General features: G+C 41.2%; 1 protein-coding gene across 3 annotated transcripts in view; it reads right to left on the bottom strand.

Annotated features, from left to right (window-relative positions):
- LEKR1 (leucine, glutamate and lysine rich 1) overlaps positions 1-17,850 on the bottom strand; it is a 230,339-nt gene that overhangs the window by 52,348 nt on the left and 160,141 nt on the right. For all 3 annotated transcript variants that reach the window (XM_056565017.1, XM_056565016.1, XM_056565018.1), the window contains 3 exons: positions 17,717-17,794; positions 13,891-14,085; positions 9,326-9,419 (listed from right to left, as the gene is read on the bottom strand). In XM_056565017.1, coding sequence (XP_056420992.1) covers positions 9,326-9,419; positions 13,891-14,085; positions 17,717-17,794 — 367 coding nt within the window. The remainder of the gene's footprint in view (positions 1-9,325; positions 9,420-13,890; positions 14,086-17,716; positions 17,795-17,850) is intronic.

Genomic DNA, 17,850 nt, shown 5'->3' with positions numbered 1-17,850 from the left:
AGTGTTTCTGTGTGTCTGTGTATATATGTGTCTGTGTGTTGTCTGTATATATATGTGTCTGTGTATTTATGTGTCTGTGTATATATGTGTCTGTGTATATATGTGTCTGTGTATATATGTGTCTGTGTATATATGTGTCTGTCTGTGTATATATGTGTCTGTGTATATATGTGTCTGTGTGTCCGTGTGTATGCGGTTGAACTGCCTAATCTGGGGGACAACTATGCTGCCTGATCAGGGGGACAACTATGCTCCTTGTACTTGGACTTGTAGTGGATTTTGAATCAATTATACAACCCACGCTGACTTTAGACTTGACAGACTTGACTTTGCTAACTAGACTTCTCCCCTGTATTCGTGCTTACCAGGCTTTGACTTTCACCTGTTGGGGGTTCCACGGATAGTGGCTGTGTGACTAGGCCATGGTCTCCCTCAGGTCTTTATTTGACTGTACCTCAGCAGAATCTGGAACTGACTAGTCTAGCTGCTCCCAGGTATATAAGGGAGCAATTTGGAGGGGTTCCATTGGTCACAAACAAGTCACCTGTTTACTTGTACCTTCCTTGGTTACAGAGGTCTTAGTAACAATGTTTAAAGGGGTACTCCACTGGAACACTTTATTTTTTTTAAATCAACTGGTTCCAGAAAGTTAAACAGATTTGTAAATTACTTCTATTAAAAAATCTTAATCTTTCCAGTACTTATCAGCTGCTGTATGATCCAGAGGAAGTGCTTTTCTTTTTGAATTTCATTTCTGTCTGACCACAGTGCTCTCTGCTGAAACCTCTATCCATTTTAGGAACTGTCCAGAATAGGATAGGTTTTCTATGGGGATTTACTCCTACTCTGGGCAGTTCCTAAATTGGACAGAGGTGTCAGCAGAGAGCACTGTGGTCAGGCAGAAAGAAAATTCAAAAAGAAAATAACTTCCTGAGGATCATACAGCATCTTTCTGTACTGGAAGGATTAAGATTTTTTAATAGAAGTAATTTACAAATCTGATTAACTTTCTGGCACCAGTTGATTTAAAAAAAAATAAAAAATAAAAAAAAAGTTATTTCCCAGTGAAGTACCTCTAAAATCAACTGGTGCCAGAAAGTTAAACAGATTTGTAAATTACTTCTATAAAAAAAAATCTTAATCCTTCCAGTACTTTTTAGGGGCTGTATACTACAGAAGAAATGCTTTTCTTATTGGATTTCTCTTATGTCACGACCACAGTGCTGACCTCTGCTGTCCATTTTAGGATCTGTCCAGAGCAGCATATGTTTGCTATGGGGATTTTCTACTGCTCTGGACAGTTCCTAAAATGGACAGCAGAGGTCAGCGGAGAGCACTGTGGTCGTGACAGAAAAGAAATCCAAAAAGAAAAGCAATTCCTTTGTAGTATACAGCCCCTAAAAAGTACTGGAAGGATTAAGATTTTTTAATAGAAGTAATTTACAAATCTGTAACTTTCTGGCACCAGTTGATTTAAAAAAAAAAAAAAAAAAAGTTTTCCACGGGAGTACCCCTTTAACCTGTTGGGGACAAAGGGCGTATGCATACGCCCTTGCGTATCCTGGTACGAAGGGAGTATCCATAAGCCCGTGGGAATTTTGGTCCCCGCCGCGCGCCGGGCGGGAACCGGACCAGGGTGACTGCTGATATCTATCAGCAGGCACCCCGCGCAAATGCCCAGGGGGGTCATCAGACCCCCCCCATGTCGGCGATCGGCGCAAATCGCAAGTGAATTCACACTTGTGATTTGCGCCGATTACGGGTCATGACGGGTCTATGGTGACCCGGTATATAAGGGGGATCGCGGTGTACAGGGTACATTCACACAGGCAGGTTTACACTAAGTTTCCTGCTTAAAGTTTGGGTTGCAGCAAACTTTTCGCCGCAGCGCAAATTCCTAGCGGGAAACTCACCGTAACACGCCAGTGCGAATGTACCCTAAAAACACTACACTAACACAAAATAAAGGGTAGAACACTACATAAACACCCCCTTACACTGCCCCCCCCCAATAAAAATGAAAAAGTTATTGTACGGCAGTGTTTCCAAAACGGAGCCCCCAGCTGTTACAAAACAACAACTCCTAGCATTTCTGGACAGCCACTGACTGTCCAGGCATGCTGGGAGTTTAGCAACAGCTGGAGGCACCCTGTTTGGGAATCACTGGCGTAGAATACCCCTATGTCCACCCCTACGCAATCCATAATTTAGCCCTCAAATGCGCATGGAGATCTCTCACTTCAAAGCCCTGTCCTATTTCAAGGAAACAGTTTAGGGCCACATATGGAGTATTTCTGTACTCGGGAGAAATTGCACTACAAATTTTGGAGGGGGGGGGGGGGTCTTTTTCTCCTTTTACCCCTTATGAAATGGAAAAGTTGGGGGCTACACCAGCCTGTTAGTGTAAAAAAATAAAAAAATTGACACTAACATGCTGGTGTTGCCCCATACTTTTTATTTTCACAAGCAGTAAAAGGAAAAAAAGACCCCCAAAATTTGTAAAAAAATAAAATGCTTTCACTAAAATGCTGGTGTTACCCTACATTTTTCATTTTCACAAGGGAAAATAGGAAAAAAAAGCCCCCCAAAATTTGTAACCCCATTTCGTCTGAGTAAGAAAATACCCCATATGTGGATTTAAAGTGCTCTGTTGGCGCACTACAATGCTCAGAAGAGAAGGAGCGCCATTGGGATTTTGAAGAGAAAATTTGTCCGGAATTGAAGGCCACGTGTGTTTTATAAAGCCCCCATAGTGCCAGAACAATGGACCCTCCCACATGTGACCCCATTTTGGAAACTACACCCCTCATGTAATGCTTTAAGAGGTGCAGTGAGCATTTACGCCCCACAGGTGTCTGACAGATTTTTGGAACAGTGGTCCTTGAAAATGAAAAATTAAATTTTTCATTTGCACAGCCCACTGTTCCAAAGATCTGTCAAACGCCAGTGGGGTGTAAATACTCACTGCACCCCTTATTAAATTCTGTGAGGGGTGTAGTTTCCAAAATGGGGTCACATGTGTGTGGGGGGGGGGGGGGGTCCACTGTTCTGGCACCACGGGGGGGGGGGGGGGGGGCTTTGTAAATGCACATGGCCCCTGACTACCATTCCAAACGAATTCTCTTTCCAAAAGCTCAATGGCGCTCCTTCTCTTCTGAGCATTGTAGTGCGCCAGCAGGGAATGAAACGTCCTAAGATGGGGTATTTCCATACTCAGAAGAGATGGGGTTACAGATTTTGGGGGGCATTTTCTACAATTACCTTTTGTAAAAATTGTAAATTTGGGGAAAAAACTGCACTTTAGTGAAAAAAAGTTTTTTTCATTTACACATCAGATTTTAACGAAAAGTCGTCAAACACCTGTGAGGTGTTAAGGCTCACTGGACCCCTTGTTACGTGCCTTGAGGGGTGTAGTTTCCAAAATGGTATGCCATGTGGGGTTTTCTGCTGTTCTGGCACCCTAGGGGCTTTCTAAATGTGACATGCCCCCCAAAAACCATTTCAGCAAAATTCACTCTCCAAAATCCCATTGTTGCTCCTTCCCTTCTGAGCCCTCTACTGCGCCCGCCGAACACTTGACATACACATATGAGGTATTTCCTTAATCGAGAGAAATTGGGTTACAAATTTTGGGGGGGCTTTTTCTCCTATTATCACTTGTAAAAATTCAAAAACTGGGTCTACAAGAACATACAAGTGTAAAAAATGAAGATTTAGAATTTTCTCCTTCACTTTGCTGCTATTCCTGTGAAACACCTAAAGGGTTAACAAACTTACTGAATGTCATTTTGGATACTTTGAGGGGTGCAGTTATTATAAATGGGTCATTTGTGGGGTATTTCAAATTTGAAGGCCCTTCAAATCCACTTCAAAACTGGTCTGGTGATTTTGAAAATTTTGTGAAAAATTGCTCCTGAACTTTGAAGCCCTTGGATGTCTTCCAAAAGTAAAAACATGTCAACTTTGGGACAAATTAAGGCCTTTGCAACAAATCGCACATGTATTATCAATGCAAAAGGTTAACCAGACTATGGCATAGCTACACAATTTTTGAAAAAGCTTCTAAAGCAAAAGTTGCAATGAGAAGTCTCTAAACAGCAACTGAGACAAATCGTGCGACAAATCAACACCACAAAAACAGGATAAAACCAATGATTCCTCCCTTAGTCTCATTGCTGCAGGCGTGCCAGCCCTCCTGAAGCATGGTTCACCCACAATATGATGCTGCAACCCCCATGCTAATGCTTCTCCCATTTTAACAGTAGGACTTATCTAAGCATTGTCGTCAACCAAGATCCCTTCAAGGCAGCTGTTTACCCCTTAGCAGAAGGGCAAGAGTTTCAGCAGGACAATAGTTCATGACACAAGGGTCGTATGGTTGTGGATTGGTTCCAGGAACTCTATATTTTTTCTTCCTTCCCTGACCTTTAGAGTGGCATCTTAAACCTATAAAACATTTTTATTCAGAGCATATCTGTACCTCCACATAATTTACAGCAATTGTGAGAAGTGGTCCTATCTACACAAGCCAACAGAACAATAACCACAACAAATTGCTACAGTTCTGAAGGCCAAAGGAGGTCCAACATCATATGAGATGTAAATCTATATTAAATAGCCATTCTTCTAGTACACTACAAAAGATTGCATTGAAAAGTGGCCTTTTGGGGGAGGGGGTATCTTCTTGGGCACCATACACAATGTATGGTTTACTGAACATTCACTGTGAAGTTCTATAAAATGTCATTCATACTATGATTGTGCATTATTTCCATTAACCTGAAAACCCTGGCAACCTTCATCCTCAGGGGATTTTATCCAAGATGAACTGAGGTATATATAATTTTTTAAACATAAAAACTTATGCCAATGTGATTAGCAATATAACTCCCCTGGCAATGAGCATAAGACAGGAGAGGTTGTGTGATTTCCAATAAGGGACTAAACAGTCATTGTCCTCTAGGGCAGGTGATGGCAAACAATTGTGCCTGGAATTACTCACTGCTCTCTGCAATGATGGACATCACTAATCCTTTATCCTGCAATTTGTGTACAAATGTGAAGTATGCCCATATGCAAACAACAAGTGTACCAGGTGCAGCACCATCAAAAACAGTACAACAGAAGGGGAGGGAGCAAAAGACTGCAGCTTTTCTTGATAAACTTGCATGGGCACTGTTATTAAAATAATTTTTTGCATATGATACAGCAGGTAAAATAAACAAGGTTTGTGATTTACTCCCTGTAAAAAATGTCTTTATGTCCCTTTCATGGCCTTAGAAAGTCAAATTCTCTTCCACTTGTCCTGGGAACCCCTGTGTAATGACACTGGTCTTTAGCCACTGAATAAAAATGGTTTTATATTCTTAACATGGCATGACAACTTTCTGAGCAAACCTTTACTGGGGCTGGAGACAAACCAGTGGGCCCATTAGAGTCAGGTTGTGACAAAAGCGAATGTCCCTGGGCTTGTTACTGTCCCTTTTGACTACAAAAGCCTACTCAATATGCTGGACACGGATGTACAGACAGCTGTGCTCAGGCATGCTTATTCAGATCATACTAAGCAGACATTTACACCAATACACACAACTACTTGTACCCATTGCCTCTTTATGGCACAATCTCCAACTAGGGCCCTCTACTCAGGGCTGCCATCAGAAATTTCTGGGACCCTTACACAGCTCAAGGGCTGGGCCCCCCCGTGGCCCGCTGCCAAGTCCACCCCAATTTAATTTTTTTTTACTAATGATATAATCTAATATACCCTATTCTTGTTATAGTGAAACCACCCTAAAATTGGACAATATTCCCACATACTGGCCCAGATTTATCAAACTGTGTGAGAGAAAAATAGAGAGATTTTCCCACAACAACCAATCACTTTACCAGAGCTCATTAGCTGAGCTGTGATTGGTTGCTAGGGAAAAATCACTATTTTTCTCTCACACAGTTTGATATCAGCAAGTGCTCTGCAGACAGTATAAGTGATTACAGTTGCATAAGGGACTGGGCTGTCTGTCACGCACTGCTCTTTTAAGATCTATCCATAGATTTTCAATTCTGTTGAGGTCAGGAGATTGTGAAGGCCATGGCAAAACCTTCAGTTTACGCCTCTTAATGTAATCCCCCGTGGATTTCGAGGTGTGTTTAGGATCATTATCCATTTGTAGAAGCCATCCTCTCTTTAACTTCAGCTTTTTCACAGATGGCATCAAGTTAGCATCCAAAATTTGCTGAAATGTTATTGAATCCATTTTTCCTTCTACTTGTGAGATGTTCCCTGTGCCACTGGCTGCAATACAAACCCAAAGCATGATTGAACCCCCCCATGCTTAACAGTTGGACAGAGGTTCTTTTCATTCAATTCTGTTCCCCTTCGTCTCCAAACGTACCTTTGCTCATTCCAGCCAAAAAGTTTAATTTTAACCTCATCGGTCCACAGAAATGCATCAGGCTTGTCTATATGTTCATTTGCAAAGTTCAAACGCTAATTTTTGTGGTGAGGACATAGAAGAGGATTTCTTCTGATGACTCTTCCTTGAAGACCATATATGTACAAGTATCTCTTTATAGTGGAATAGTGTACCACAACTCCAGCATCTGCCAGATCTTTCTGGAGGGATTGTGCAGTCAAACGTGTGAGCGTCAACTATTTTCAGTTTCAGATTTCTAGACAACTGCTTAGAAGAACCCATGGTGCTGATTGTTGGGGCAAGGTCAGAGGAGTCTGGGCATTTAAAACCTTTGAGATTGACATCACCTGGTCTTCCCAGATGATGATTGAGAAGAATCCATGACACTGGCAGGTCTCAGCTTTGCAAAGGGGGCAGTGCATGCTATAAATTCGGCAGGGTGCCCAAACTTTTGCAGATGCCATTTTTTCGTTTTCTGTTATTTTGAAAGTGTAAATGATGGAAATTTGTTGACATATTATATGAATGTCTAATCTGTAATTTAATGCATTTTGGAGATTTTCCATCTTTCCTTGGCTTCTTTATGCACATTAATACAAATTTTTACCTGGGATGCCCAAACTTTTGATCCCCACTGTAGACCCCATGCCCCCATATATAGCTGTAGGCCCTTCACAGACATACTGCCTCCAGCCATATACAGTATATGGCAGGAGGCACTATGTCTGTGTACTGCATTGCTCTAGGGCTCTGATCACTGCTACTCTGGTCTGGATCAGGATCTGCTGCTATGGCCTATGGGCCATAGCAGCAGGCCCTGGGCTGTGGAAGCAGTGATCTGAGCTCCGAAGCTGCCCACGTGCTGGAAACTTGCTGGCCCACACGTCTTCCTGTTTCTGTTCCGCGCCGCTCCTCCGGACTGGTGCACGACACATTATTTGGTAGACTTTGCAAATTTAAAGTGACCGCAGCGCGTGAAAGAGTAACTCGGACATCCATGTGTCCTGAAAGGATCTTTTGGGACACAGGGATATTCAGGTTATTCACACATCCTGCCAGGGGGCGTCGACAGCGATCGATGCTGGTCGCGGGCCCGGCCCCTGTAGGTGCCCAGGCCCCTTACATGCGTACTGCCTGTACCCCCCTGATGGCGCCTGCCTCTAATAGAAGCATACTTTATCAACTGGGGCCATAACTTTACTCTGGCTAGCAGTAGGCTCCCAAGGCACCACACGAGGCTTTTGCAGGATTTTCTTCCCTGTCTTTTATTTCAAATAATTTTCTACCTGTAGAGCGGCCCATGACCCATATGTAGAGTCAGGACTTCTCCCTCAGCCTGGTAAGGTGCTGCTAAATGCTGGCACCATAAAAATACAGATGCTCACAGCTTGAAAGCCGATGCTGAGAATCCACTGTCCTCCATCTGCGCCAGACCCAATATATACACAATATGTCACTTCATATGCATTCCCTGGTCTAGTCACATTATTCGCTAGTTTTGTGCCAATCGAGGGCACAAAACCCACCAGGAGAAGGTCAGGTAAGGCCACATGCACCCTATGTGGATTGTAATGTTTCAAGGGTACACAGTTGCTTTGTAAGTATTAATAAGCATGATTCCTACACTACTGGATGTATTGCACTTTATTTTGTTAAATAACAGAGTGAACCCTAGTGTGGATTACTGGAAAAGCTGGCAATCAAAAAATAAACATAAGGTCAGCCCTGTCGTGTACTTGGGTGGAGGAGGTGCTCCTGCTGTTTTACCATTAACTCCTGCAGACTCTTCTTTGTCCATGATGCTTTATCCCAGGGACAAATAAACAGTAGAACTCCAAATAAAGATAGGTCACGACTATGCGCTCTTGAGTGTTACACAGCCTGTTGGCCATTATCTGTATCCATGATCTGACTGTTTAGAAAATAAAAGAATGTGCAAAAGTGGGGAGTGCCATCTGACATCTTTTTTTAGATTACTGGAAAAGCTATCAGCAAGTTAACACAGACCAACAAATATCTGATTGAAAGAATAGAGGCCGATTCTACCTCTAGACTTTGAGACACTGGTAGACTACACCAAATATCATCTTTAAAACATATCACCTAGTGTTAGGCTAGATTCAGAGGGTGCTTTCACATTGGACAACTTTGCTGCAGCTTTCTGTGCAAACTCCACAGCAATGTAGATAAGATTATGACAAATCTCATTCATATGCTCAGAAAAAAATTCACTAGTAATCTGCATGGTGGTTAACATGCAGTGCGGACTTGAAATAGCACAACAATTTAGGAATTTAGGCTCCGTTTGTTAGTGGGTTTTACTTTTTGACTTCAATTGGTAAGTCAAAATCTGCAATGGAATTTCAGATTTTGCTGTGAAAATGCCACTGGATTGACAGCAAAATCTGCAACTGCAACTTTCTAACGTTATTGTTTTAAAATTGACACATTTGTCACTAAAAATCTACAGAATCATGACATCACGTGGACCTGCCACGGCAGTTTATGTTCTGTAACAAAGCACTAAGATAAAAGTCTAAAATCCTTTTCTTTTTTTAAAACCCATTTCACTCGGCAAGCTAAGAAGAAAATAGGATATGTACTTTGCAGTAGATGTTCTAGAAATGATCTTAGAACCATTAAAGTCATAGCAATATAACCTTTCAATGGTTGTAATATGCATTATGGAAATATGAACTTTACAACGGTTTCTTCATTGTAAATATGAACTGTTCCGCTCTCTTGCCATGCAAATGCTAAAGGGTGTTTGTCTATCAAAGAAGAGGTAACTGTGATGCCATAGAAACGTCTAGGATTATGAATAGCAGCTCTGCAGCGCGGCCTAGGATATGACAAGTGAGCTTGTCTATGTCAAAGAGTTCATACACCTATAAAAGCAGGGCCATTACCTTGGTCTCCCAGCTGTCCTCATTCTGCATCCTTTGTTTAAGGGCTCCCTGTAGCTCTTCAATTCTGTTCTGATAGGAAACAATCTGCAGTTCTCTGGAAAGAGAAAGGGAAGCTAAAAACAATGTATTATGTGGTAGCAATTCATCTAATGTTTCCAGTACAGGAACGAGATCTCCTGGAAGCCATACTGTGGCTAAAGGGAATAGGAACTATGACATTACTTTAGGCAATGTGCTAATTCAAAGGTGAAGAAAGGTGGCCCTGTTCTTTTACTTGTAGACTATTTTTCAAAATGTGGAAAAAACTGATCAGTTCACAAACTAAAATATGTTCTGCAGTTTTTAAATATATTAGAATTACAGTGCATACATTATATAAAACTAGCTGAGTACCTGGCGTTGCCCGGGTTTTCCTTCCTAATCCTTGTTGGGGAGGAAAATAAACAAAGGAGGAAGCTTTTGACTTCATATCCAGTTCTCATATATTGTTGTCATATCCCAACCCCATATCCCGACCTCCTATCCCGACCTCCTATCCCGACCTCCTATACCGTCCTCTTATCCCATCCTCCCATCCCGTCCTCATATCCCGACCCATAATATGTGTACCAGGTAGTGAAATATCTCCAGCCGTTTGGAAGTTATGCAGTAACATATATTTCCCATTGACTTGTATGGGACTTTAAACAAACCCCGCCCCTGGAAAATGGGGGTGAGTAAGGGTTAAATCCCCTATCCTATGTTTGTTGTTGACATATAAGTAACATGTGTGCCAAGTTTCATGTTAATATCTTTAGCCGTTTGGAAGTTTTTGTGGAACATACACACACACGTTGAGTTTTATATATATATACTAGCTGAGTACCCGGCGCTGCCCGGTTTTTCCTTCCTCATCCTATTTGGGGAGGAAAATAAACGAAGGAGGAAGCTTTTGACTTCATATGCAGTCCTCATATATTGTTGTTATATCCCAACTCCACATCCCGACCTCCTATCTCGACCTCCTGTCCCGACCTCCTATCCCGTCCTCCAATCTCTAGCTCCTATCCTGACCTCCTATCCTGAACTCCTATCCCGACCTCCTATCCCGACCTCCAATCCCGACCTCCAATCCCGACCTCCAATCCCGACCTCCAATCCCGACCTCCAATCCCGACCTCCAATCCCGACCTCCTATCCCGACCTCCTATCCCGACCTCCTATCCTGGCCTCCTATCCCGTCCTCCTATCCCGACCTCCTTTCTCGACCTCCTATCCTGTCCTCCTATCCCGTCCTCCTATTCTGACCTCATATCTCGACCTCCCATCCCGTCCTCATATCCTGACTCGTAATATGTGTACCAGGTAATGAAATAGCTCCAGCCTAATGGAAATTATATGGGAACATACATTTCCCATTAATTTGCATGGGACTTTAAACAAAAACCCTGACCCTCACAAATGGGGGTAGGTAAGGTTTAAATTAACTATCCTATATTTTAAGTGGACATATAAGTAACATGTGACCAAGTATTATCGAAATATCTCCAGACGTTTGAAAGTTATGCAGTAACATATATTTCCCATTGACTTGTATGGGACTTTAAACATAAGCCCCGCCCCTGGCAAAGGCGGATGAGTAAGGGTTAAATTACCTATCCTATGTTTGTTGTTGACATATAAGTAACATGTGTGCCAAGTTTCATGTTAATATCTTTAGCCGTTTGAAAGTTTTTGTGGAACATACATACATACATATTAACCAAAAGATCACCAAAGAGGTGATCCACTAATCCCCTGTATTTCCCATATATTAAAATACTATAATCTTTATTGAACACAAAAACACCAAAGAACTAATGGGTTAAAAGTATCAGCGTGTTTCTCTTCCCATAGTATTAGTTGTTAGAGTGCCATTCTGGCATCACTGTATCTCCATCTATCTGTGCGCGTCTGCAGTATGCGCACTGTAAGGGAAGAGTGTGCACTGTATTTAAAACCTACTCGCGGCCCCCCTCGACATGTTTCGCCGTACTATACGGCTTTGTCAAGAGGTTTTAGGGCCCTAAAACCTCTTGGCAAAGCCGTATAGCCGCAGGGACATGTCAGTTCCTGACATGGACAGAGGTGTCAGCAGAGAGCACTGTGGTCAGACAGAAAAGAAATTCAAAAAGAAAAGAACTTCCTGTGGAGCATACAGCAGCTGATAAATACTGGAAGGATTAAGATTTTTAAATAAAGTAATTTACAAATCTGTTTAACTTTCTGGCACCAGTTGATTTAAAAAAATAGTTTTTCACCAGAGTACCCATTTAACCCCTTAAAGGGGTATTCCAGGCCCAAATTTTTTTTTATGTATCAACTGGCTCTGGAAAGTTAAACAGATTTGTAAATTACTTCTATTAAAATATCTTAATCCTTCCAATAGTTATTAGCTTCTGAAGTTGAGTTGTTGTTTTCTGTTTAACTGCTCAATGATGATGTCACGTCCCGGGAGCTGTGCAGTTCCTATGGGGATAATTTCCCATCATGCACAGCTCCCGGGACGTGACATCATCATTGAGCAGTTAGACAGAAAACTTCAGAAGCTAATAACTATTGGAAGGATTAAGATTTTTTAATAGAAGTAATTTACAAATCTGTTTAACTTTCTGGAGCCAGTTGATATATATATATATATAAAAAAAAGTTTTTGCATGGAATACCCCTTTTAGGGCCCGGGGTTTTTCCATTTTTGCACTTTCGTTGTTTCCTCCTTACCTTTAAAATATCATAATTCTTTCAAGTTTTCACCTAAAAATCCATATGATTGCTTATTTTTTGTGCCACCAATTCTACTTTGTAATGACATCAGTCATTTTACCCAAAAATCTACGGCGAAAGGGAAAAAAAAACTAATTGTGCGACAAAATTGAAGAAAAAACGCCATTTTGTAAATTTTGGGGACTTCCATTCCTTCGGTAAAAATTACACCTTATATTTATTCTGTAGGTCCATACGGTTAAAATGATTCCCTACTTATATAGGTTTGATTTTGTTATACTTCTGGAAAAAATCATAACTACATGCAGGAAAATTTATACGTTTAAAATGGTAATTTTCTGACCCCCTATAACTTTTTTATTTTTCCGCGTACAGATCGGTACCATTTTTGTATTGATCCGACTTTTTGATCGCTTTTTATAAATTTTTTCATGATCTAAAAAGTGACCAAAAATACGCTACTTTGGACTTTGGCATTTTTTTGCGCGTATGCCATTAACCATGCAGCTTAATTAACTAAATATTTTTATAATTCGGACATTTCCAAACGCGGCGATACCACATATGTTTATTTTTATTCACAGCTTTTTTTTTTTTTAAATGGGAAAAAAGGGGGGGGGGGGATTCAAACTTTTATTAGAGAAGGGGTTAAATGATCTTTATTAATTTCACTTTTTTGTTTGCATAGGGGGCCTATGCTTGTTTGTTTGCATCTATTACATTGACCATTGTTATCCCATAGGATAACATTGATCAATGATTCTGCCGCTAGACTGCTCAGGCCTGAATCAGGCACGGAGCAGTCATTCGGCGATTGGACACACAGAAGGAAGGTAGGGGCCCTCCTTGTGTCCTCCAGCTGTTCGGGACGCCGGGATTTCACTCCAGCGTCCCGAACAGCCCATTGAGCTAGCCGGGAGTAGTTTACTTTCACTTTGGACATGGCGATCAACTTTGAACGTCACGTCTAAAGGGTTAATAGCACACAGCACCGCAATCAGTGCTGCGCGCTATTAGCCATGGTCCCGGCCGTTGTTAGAGGTAGGGCCCGACCCTCTAAGACGTGGGGCCATGCCGTGGCCCCGCGTTATAGAAAGGGAGAGGACTCAGGACATTCAGGTACGCCCTGGGTCCTTAAGTGGTTAAATTGGAAATATAGTGTCACATAGGTATACCATAGATGTTTAGGATGGGCATACACTAAAAGTTGAGACACCATTTAAATATAATGAAGTACAGAAATAGAAAAAAAGTCAAACAAATTTAATGTAAATCATTAGATTACGTAAAAGATAAGAGAATTTATACCTAAAATAATATGTTTTTTAGTCACCTTTTTAATAATGTTTTGTTGTGGCAGCTATTCTTGTAGAAGTGACAACAGGATGTGCAACCGTATAGGTTTTCACTTCTGGATTAGCTTTAGTAACTGATAGTAAAACTGTCACCTGATGCTCTTATTGACAGAACATGCTGACAAAATGACAGTTTTATTGGTTGCTGAGAAGCAAATGTGAAGGTGACGTCCAATATGGCTGCATTTCCCACTGTCACCTTAGAAGAAATGCTGCAACAAAATAGAAAAAAATCACTGTAAAAAAATCTCTGTTAAAAACACTAAATTATTGCAATGCATACAATCTGGGTGGAGAACCTATTTAAGTGGACATGATGATAGAATGTAGAAATGATAGTAGGATAGAAATTTATGGGGGCAGGTGGGGGGGGGGGGGGGTGACACTTGTAGGAGGCATACATGTATAATCTGTTTGGCTGTGTTCCGCTCCATGCTATAAATGACCTTATATAATATTCGTAAGCACCTTTCCTGTTTCATATTAACCACTTCTTCCTCTGATTGCTTTAACACTTCCTTCATTGTTTCTAGCTCTGTTTCCAAATGGTGAAATCTCCTTTTGTAATTTTCCTCCATCCTTCTCATTTCTGTGATCTCTTTTTGTAACTGTGTTATGTCATATGTCACTGCCTCACTGTTCTCCCTTAGATCCTTTGTCAGCCTAAAAGATTAAAGAGAAACAAATATAAAATGAAAGGAATGACATAAATACATATTACCTGCAGTCACTTGTCATTTTGTTCTATAAGTTTATATGGCAGTGATGACATTAAAACTGTTGGAGGGGAACGTAACATTCTGAATACTCAATATTATTCATTAGGAAAACACAAAGTAAATCTGGAAATAGTCAATATAGTGGTCCTTCAGGTTACAATAAAAATTGTATGGACAGTGTAAGTTAAAAATCTTGAAACTAAAGCTAGGTTCACCTCTACGTTGGAAGCTTAGTTAAAGGTCTCATTGTCAGAACCCATCCCAACAACAGGACAAAAAAAATGCTGCAGGCAGTATTTTTATGTCTGGTTGAATTTTGTCAAATGAAGGGACACTATACCAGAAACTCGAAAGACCCCATTATAGTTGACGAGGAGCTCCGTTGATGTATATTGTGCAGTGGACAGACTGGCCCTGTTTGTCACTGCTGAATAGAACTTCCAATGAGATAAGAACTTAGCCTAAAACACCATGGAAAACTATTAATTCTGAAGCCCTCAAATTGTCAAACAGCCAGATGACTAATGCAGATGAAGCAACTCATTGCATATTAAAGTGAGAAATAACTGCTAGAAGCTACAAATAAGTTTATACATACTAGAAAGGTGGTTTTTCAGGATCCTATGTGTAATAAAATGGAGCAACCCTCATCTGGTGCCCAAGGGAGCAGCTTGTCCCGAAACAGGTAAAGAGCAGCACAGTACATGTAACACCATACTGTACTGTAGGTAAGCGTACTAGACAGCACTGCACTTCAGTAATACAGGTGTCCACTTATTGGTCAAATCTTCCCGCCATTCATATGTGCTGCAGTTTCAAATTTGAATGATCCAGGAAAACTGTTGCGTGTTAAAAATAGTAAAACTGGGGATACCGTAACTGTATAGCTCCACTGCATTGACAAAATAATAATACACCCAGATAGAAATGTTGACCTGCTGCCAAATCCTGCATGCAATTATGTCTGATCAGACACTGGGTCTTGCCACATGAGGGCGTAAAACTACTACCCCTGCTACCCTATGAGAAAACTCTCCGAGGCTACTTTTGTGTAGTGTACCGCTTGGTGAGAGATCATTAAAGGCGTACTATGGTGTTTTCTTTTTTTTATTATCTCCTGTGCTCAGGCTCCAAAACTATGCAAAACAAAACAAGCTCCGATATCTGTGTCCCATTCTCCAGTCCCTGTCTTCTTCCGCTTCCTGCAGGTCGGTGAGTCACGCTGCTCTCAGCATATCACCAGCCGCAGCAATGTCCCGCTGCAGCCGGAGATACGCTGAGCGCAGCGTGACTCAACGACCCGCAGGAAGCAACAGGGGAACGTACAGTAGGCAGGTGAGTTAAAGTTTGTTTTGTATAGTTTTGCAGCCGGGGCACAAAGTATAATAAATAAAAAAAACACTATAGTACTCATTTAACTGTTAGACATGCCTCTACATTGCACTAGAAGACATTTTGCCCAGCTGAAAAGACTTAAGACCAAGAGGAGAAGGATGGTTGTTTCACAAATGGCCTGCCATCTAGGCTGTTAGGAGCAGTGGTTGTGTGAAGGCCCGCACACACAGTGAATATGCTCAGACTACAACTAGAAAAGATAGTTTGATTGGCTGTCAGGCATGAGCAGCTACTACAGTTTCCTTCTCCACCCACCAGACACAAGCAGTATTTTCATTACACACCTCTGTCTACATGGAATATTTCCAGGTACTTATCAGAATGTGTGTGTTTATCCAATATACATGTGATTCACTGATTTGACAATAAATACATTGTTCTATAAAGAAGTTACAGGTCTCCAGTGCAAAGAGTCCATGTGCCTACAAGAACATGTGAAGTGTCGGTCTTGGCACACAGACTCTAGCGCTCTACATTATGGCAGACTCTAGCTTTCATTGTTTAAAGAGATATTCAGAGTTCTTTTTTGCACCATGAGCTGAAGTTTGTAACAGTACCACTTTTGTCTATTTCTGGCTCTTTGATTACTTGTGATGACATTTTTTCTAGATTGTGATGTAACCAAATATTAGCAAAATTGGAGTTTGAAATTTTTAGCGTTTAGGCCATGGACCGTGCAGGCTCAGGAATATACAAATTTAAAGGGGTACTCCGCTGCTCAGAGTTTGGAACAAACTGTTCCAAATGCTGGCGCTAGCGTCGGGAGCTCACGACATCTTAGCCCCGCCCTCTCATGCCATCACACCCCGCCCCCTCAATGCAAGTCTATGGGAGGGGGCGTGACAGCCATCATGAGGGGGCGGGGCTATGATGTCTATGACAGTTTGTTCCAAATGCTGAGAAGCAGAGTACCCCTTTAATAGTGTGGACAATTACGCACATCGTTACAACAAATACATTTATTTGTTTATATTATTTATTTTTACAGTGTTTTATTTGGGAAAAGGAAGTGATTAAAATTTGTATGGGGGGGGGGGGCATTATATTTTTTAAAAACAGTTTTCTACTTTTTTCCCCATTTTTGTGGCCCCACTATAGATCACAGTGTTTAAACAATTAAATAACAAACATCAGAGCGATCTCTGATGTCCGCCATTACCTTTGTTCGTCAGTATATGTTGGGGTTACAGACTGTGCTATTCCATATAGAGGCATGTAGTAAAAAATGTTTGCTGTTCAGTATATTTTTCTTACTCATGAGTCCACGTATGACAAATCTTTCAGGCATACCTATCAGGCATATACTTTGGAAAAATACCTCCGATGTATACCTGTGATGGACACCAGGAGATGCAGCGTGAAAAAACCCTAAGGATAGGGGATCAGTTTCAGATCGTGGGGGGTCCGACTGCTGGGAGCCCCCCCCCCCCGATCTCCTGTATGGGGTCCCTGCTCTCCATCCAAATGGCGCGTGTCGACCACCACACAAAGAGGTGGCCAACATGCTCCCTCAAAGCAGCTCTATGGGAGAGTTGGAGATTGCAGAGTGCAGCGCAGCACAGGACTACTGAACTGTGACACCTGCCTGTTTGGGTCTGCTTGCTTGGTCGCAAGACTGTTTGAAGGGTCTTGTTCTACAATATATAGACAATGGTTAAATTGTGAGCATTTTATTTTTAAGGCTGCTTTCACACTATAAAAATTCATCCGACATGAATGTCCGTCATAAAAATCTTGAAAATTTGCCGTTAGAAAATCCCTAACGGCAATTAGAAAATCCCATTATAATCTATGGGATTTTTCTAATGGCATTTTTAACCCCTTTTCGCCTGTTAAGGCTGCTTTCACACTATAAAAATTCATCCGACATGAACGTCCGTCATAAAAATCTTGAAAATTTGCCGTTAGAAAATCCCTAACGGCAATTAGAAAATCCCATTATAATCTATGGGATTTTTCTAATGGCATTTTTAACCCCTTTTCGCCTGTTATTAATAACGGATGTTATTTTGTGACGGGCGAATGAACGGAAGAAATAGTGCATGCACTCTTTCTCCCATCACTATCACCCGTCACAAAATAACGGCCGATTTTCCAGATTTTTATGACTGACGTTCATTACGGATGAATTTTTATGGTGTGAAAGAAGCCTTACAATAAACATGAACATATATAATTACCTCAATATTATGGCATCTTTATCCATTTCTATTCTCTGAAGTTTATTTTGAAGGTCATTTGCTTCTTTTGTTGTGCTTCTGTTGTAAAAAGAGAAGTTTTATGAAAAATCATTAGTTCATTCTGAATACCTACC

Source organism: Hyla sarda, chromosome 3 (assembly GCF_029499605.1).
Source record: "Hyla sarda isolate aHylSar1 chromosome 3, aHylSar1.hap1, whole genome shotgun sequence".
NCBI classification, from domain to species: domain Eukaryota; kingdom Metazoa; phylum Chordata; class Amphibia; order Anura; family Hylidae; genus Hyla; species Hyla sarda.
The sequence above is the reverse complement of the archived record's forward strand: the minus strand, read 5'-3'. Positions and strand labels throughout refer to the sequence as shown.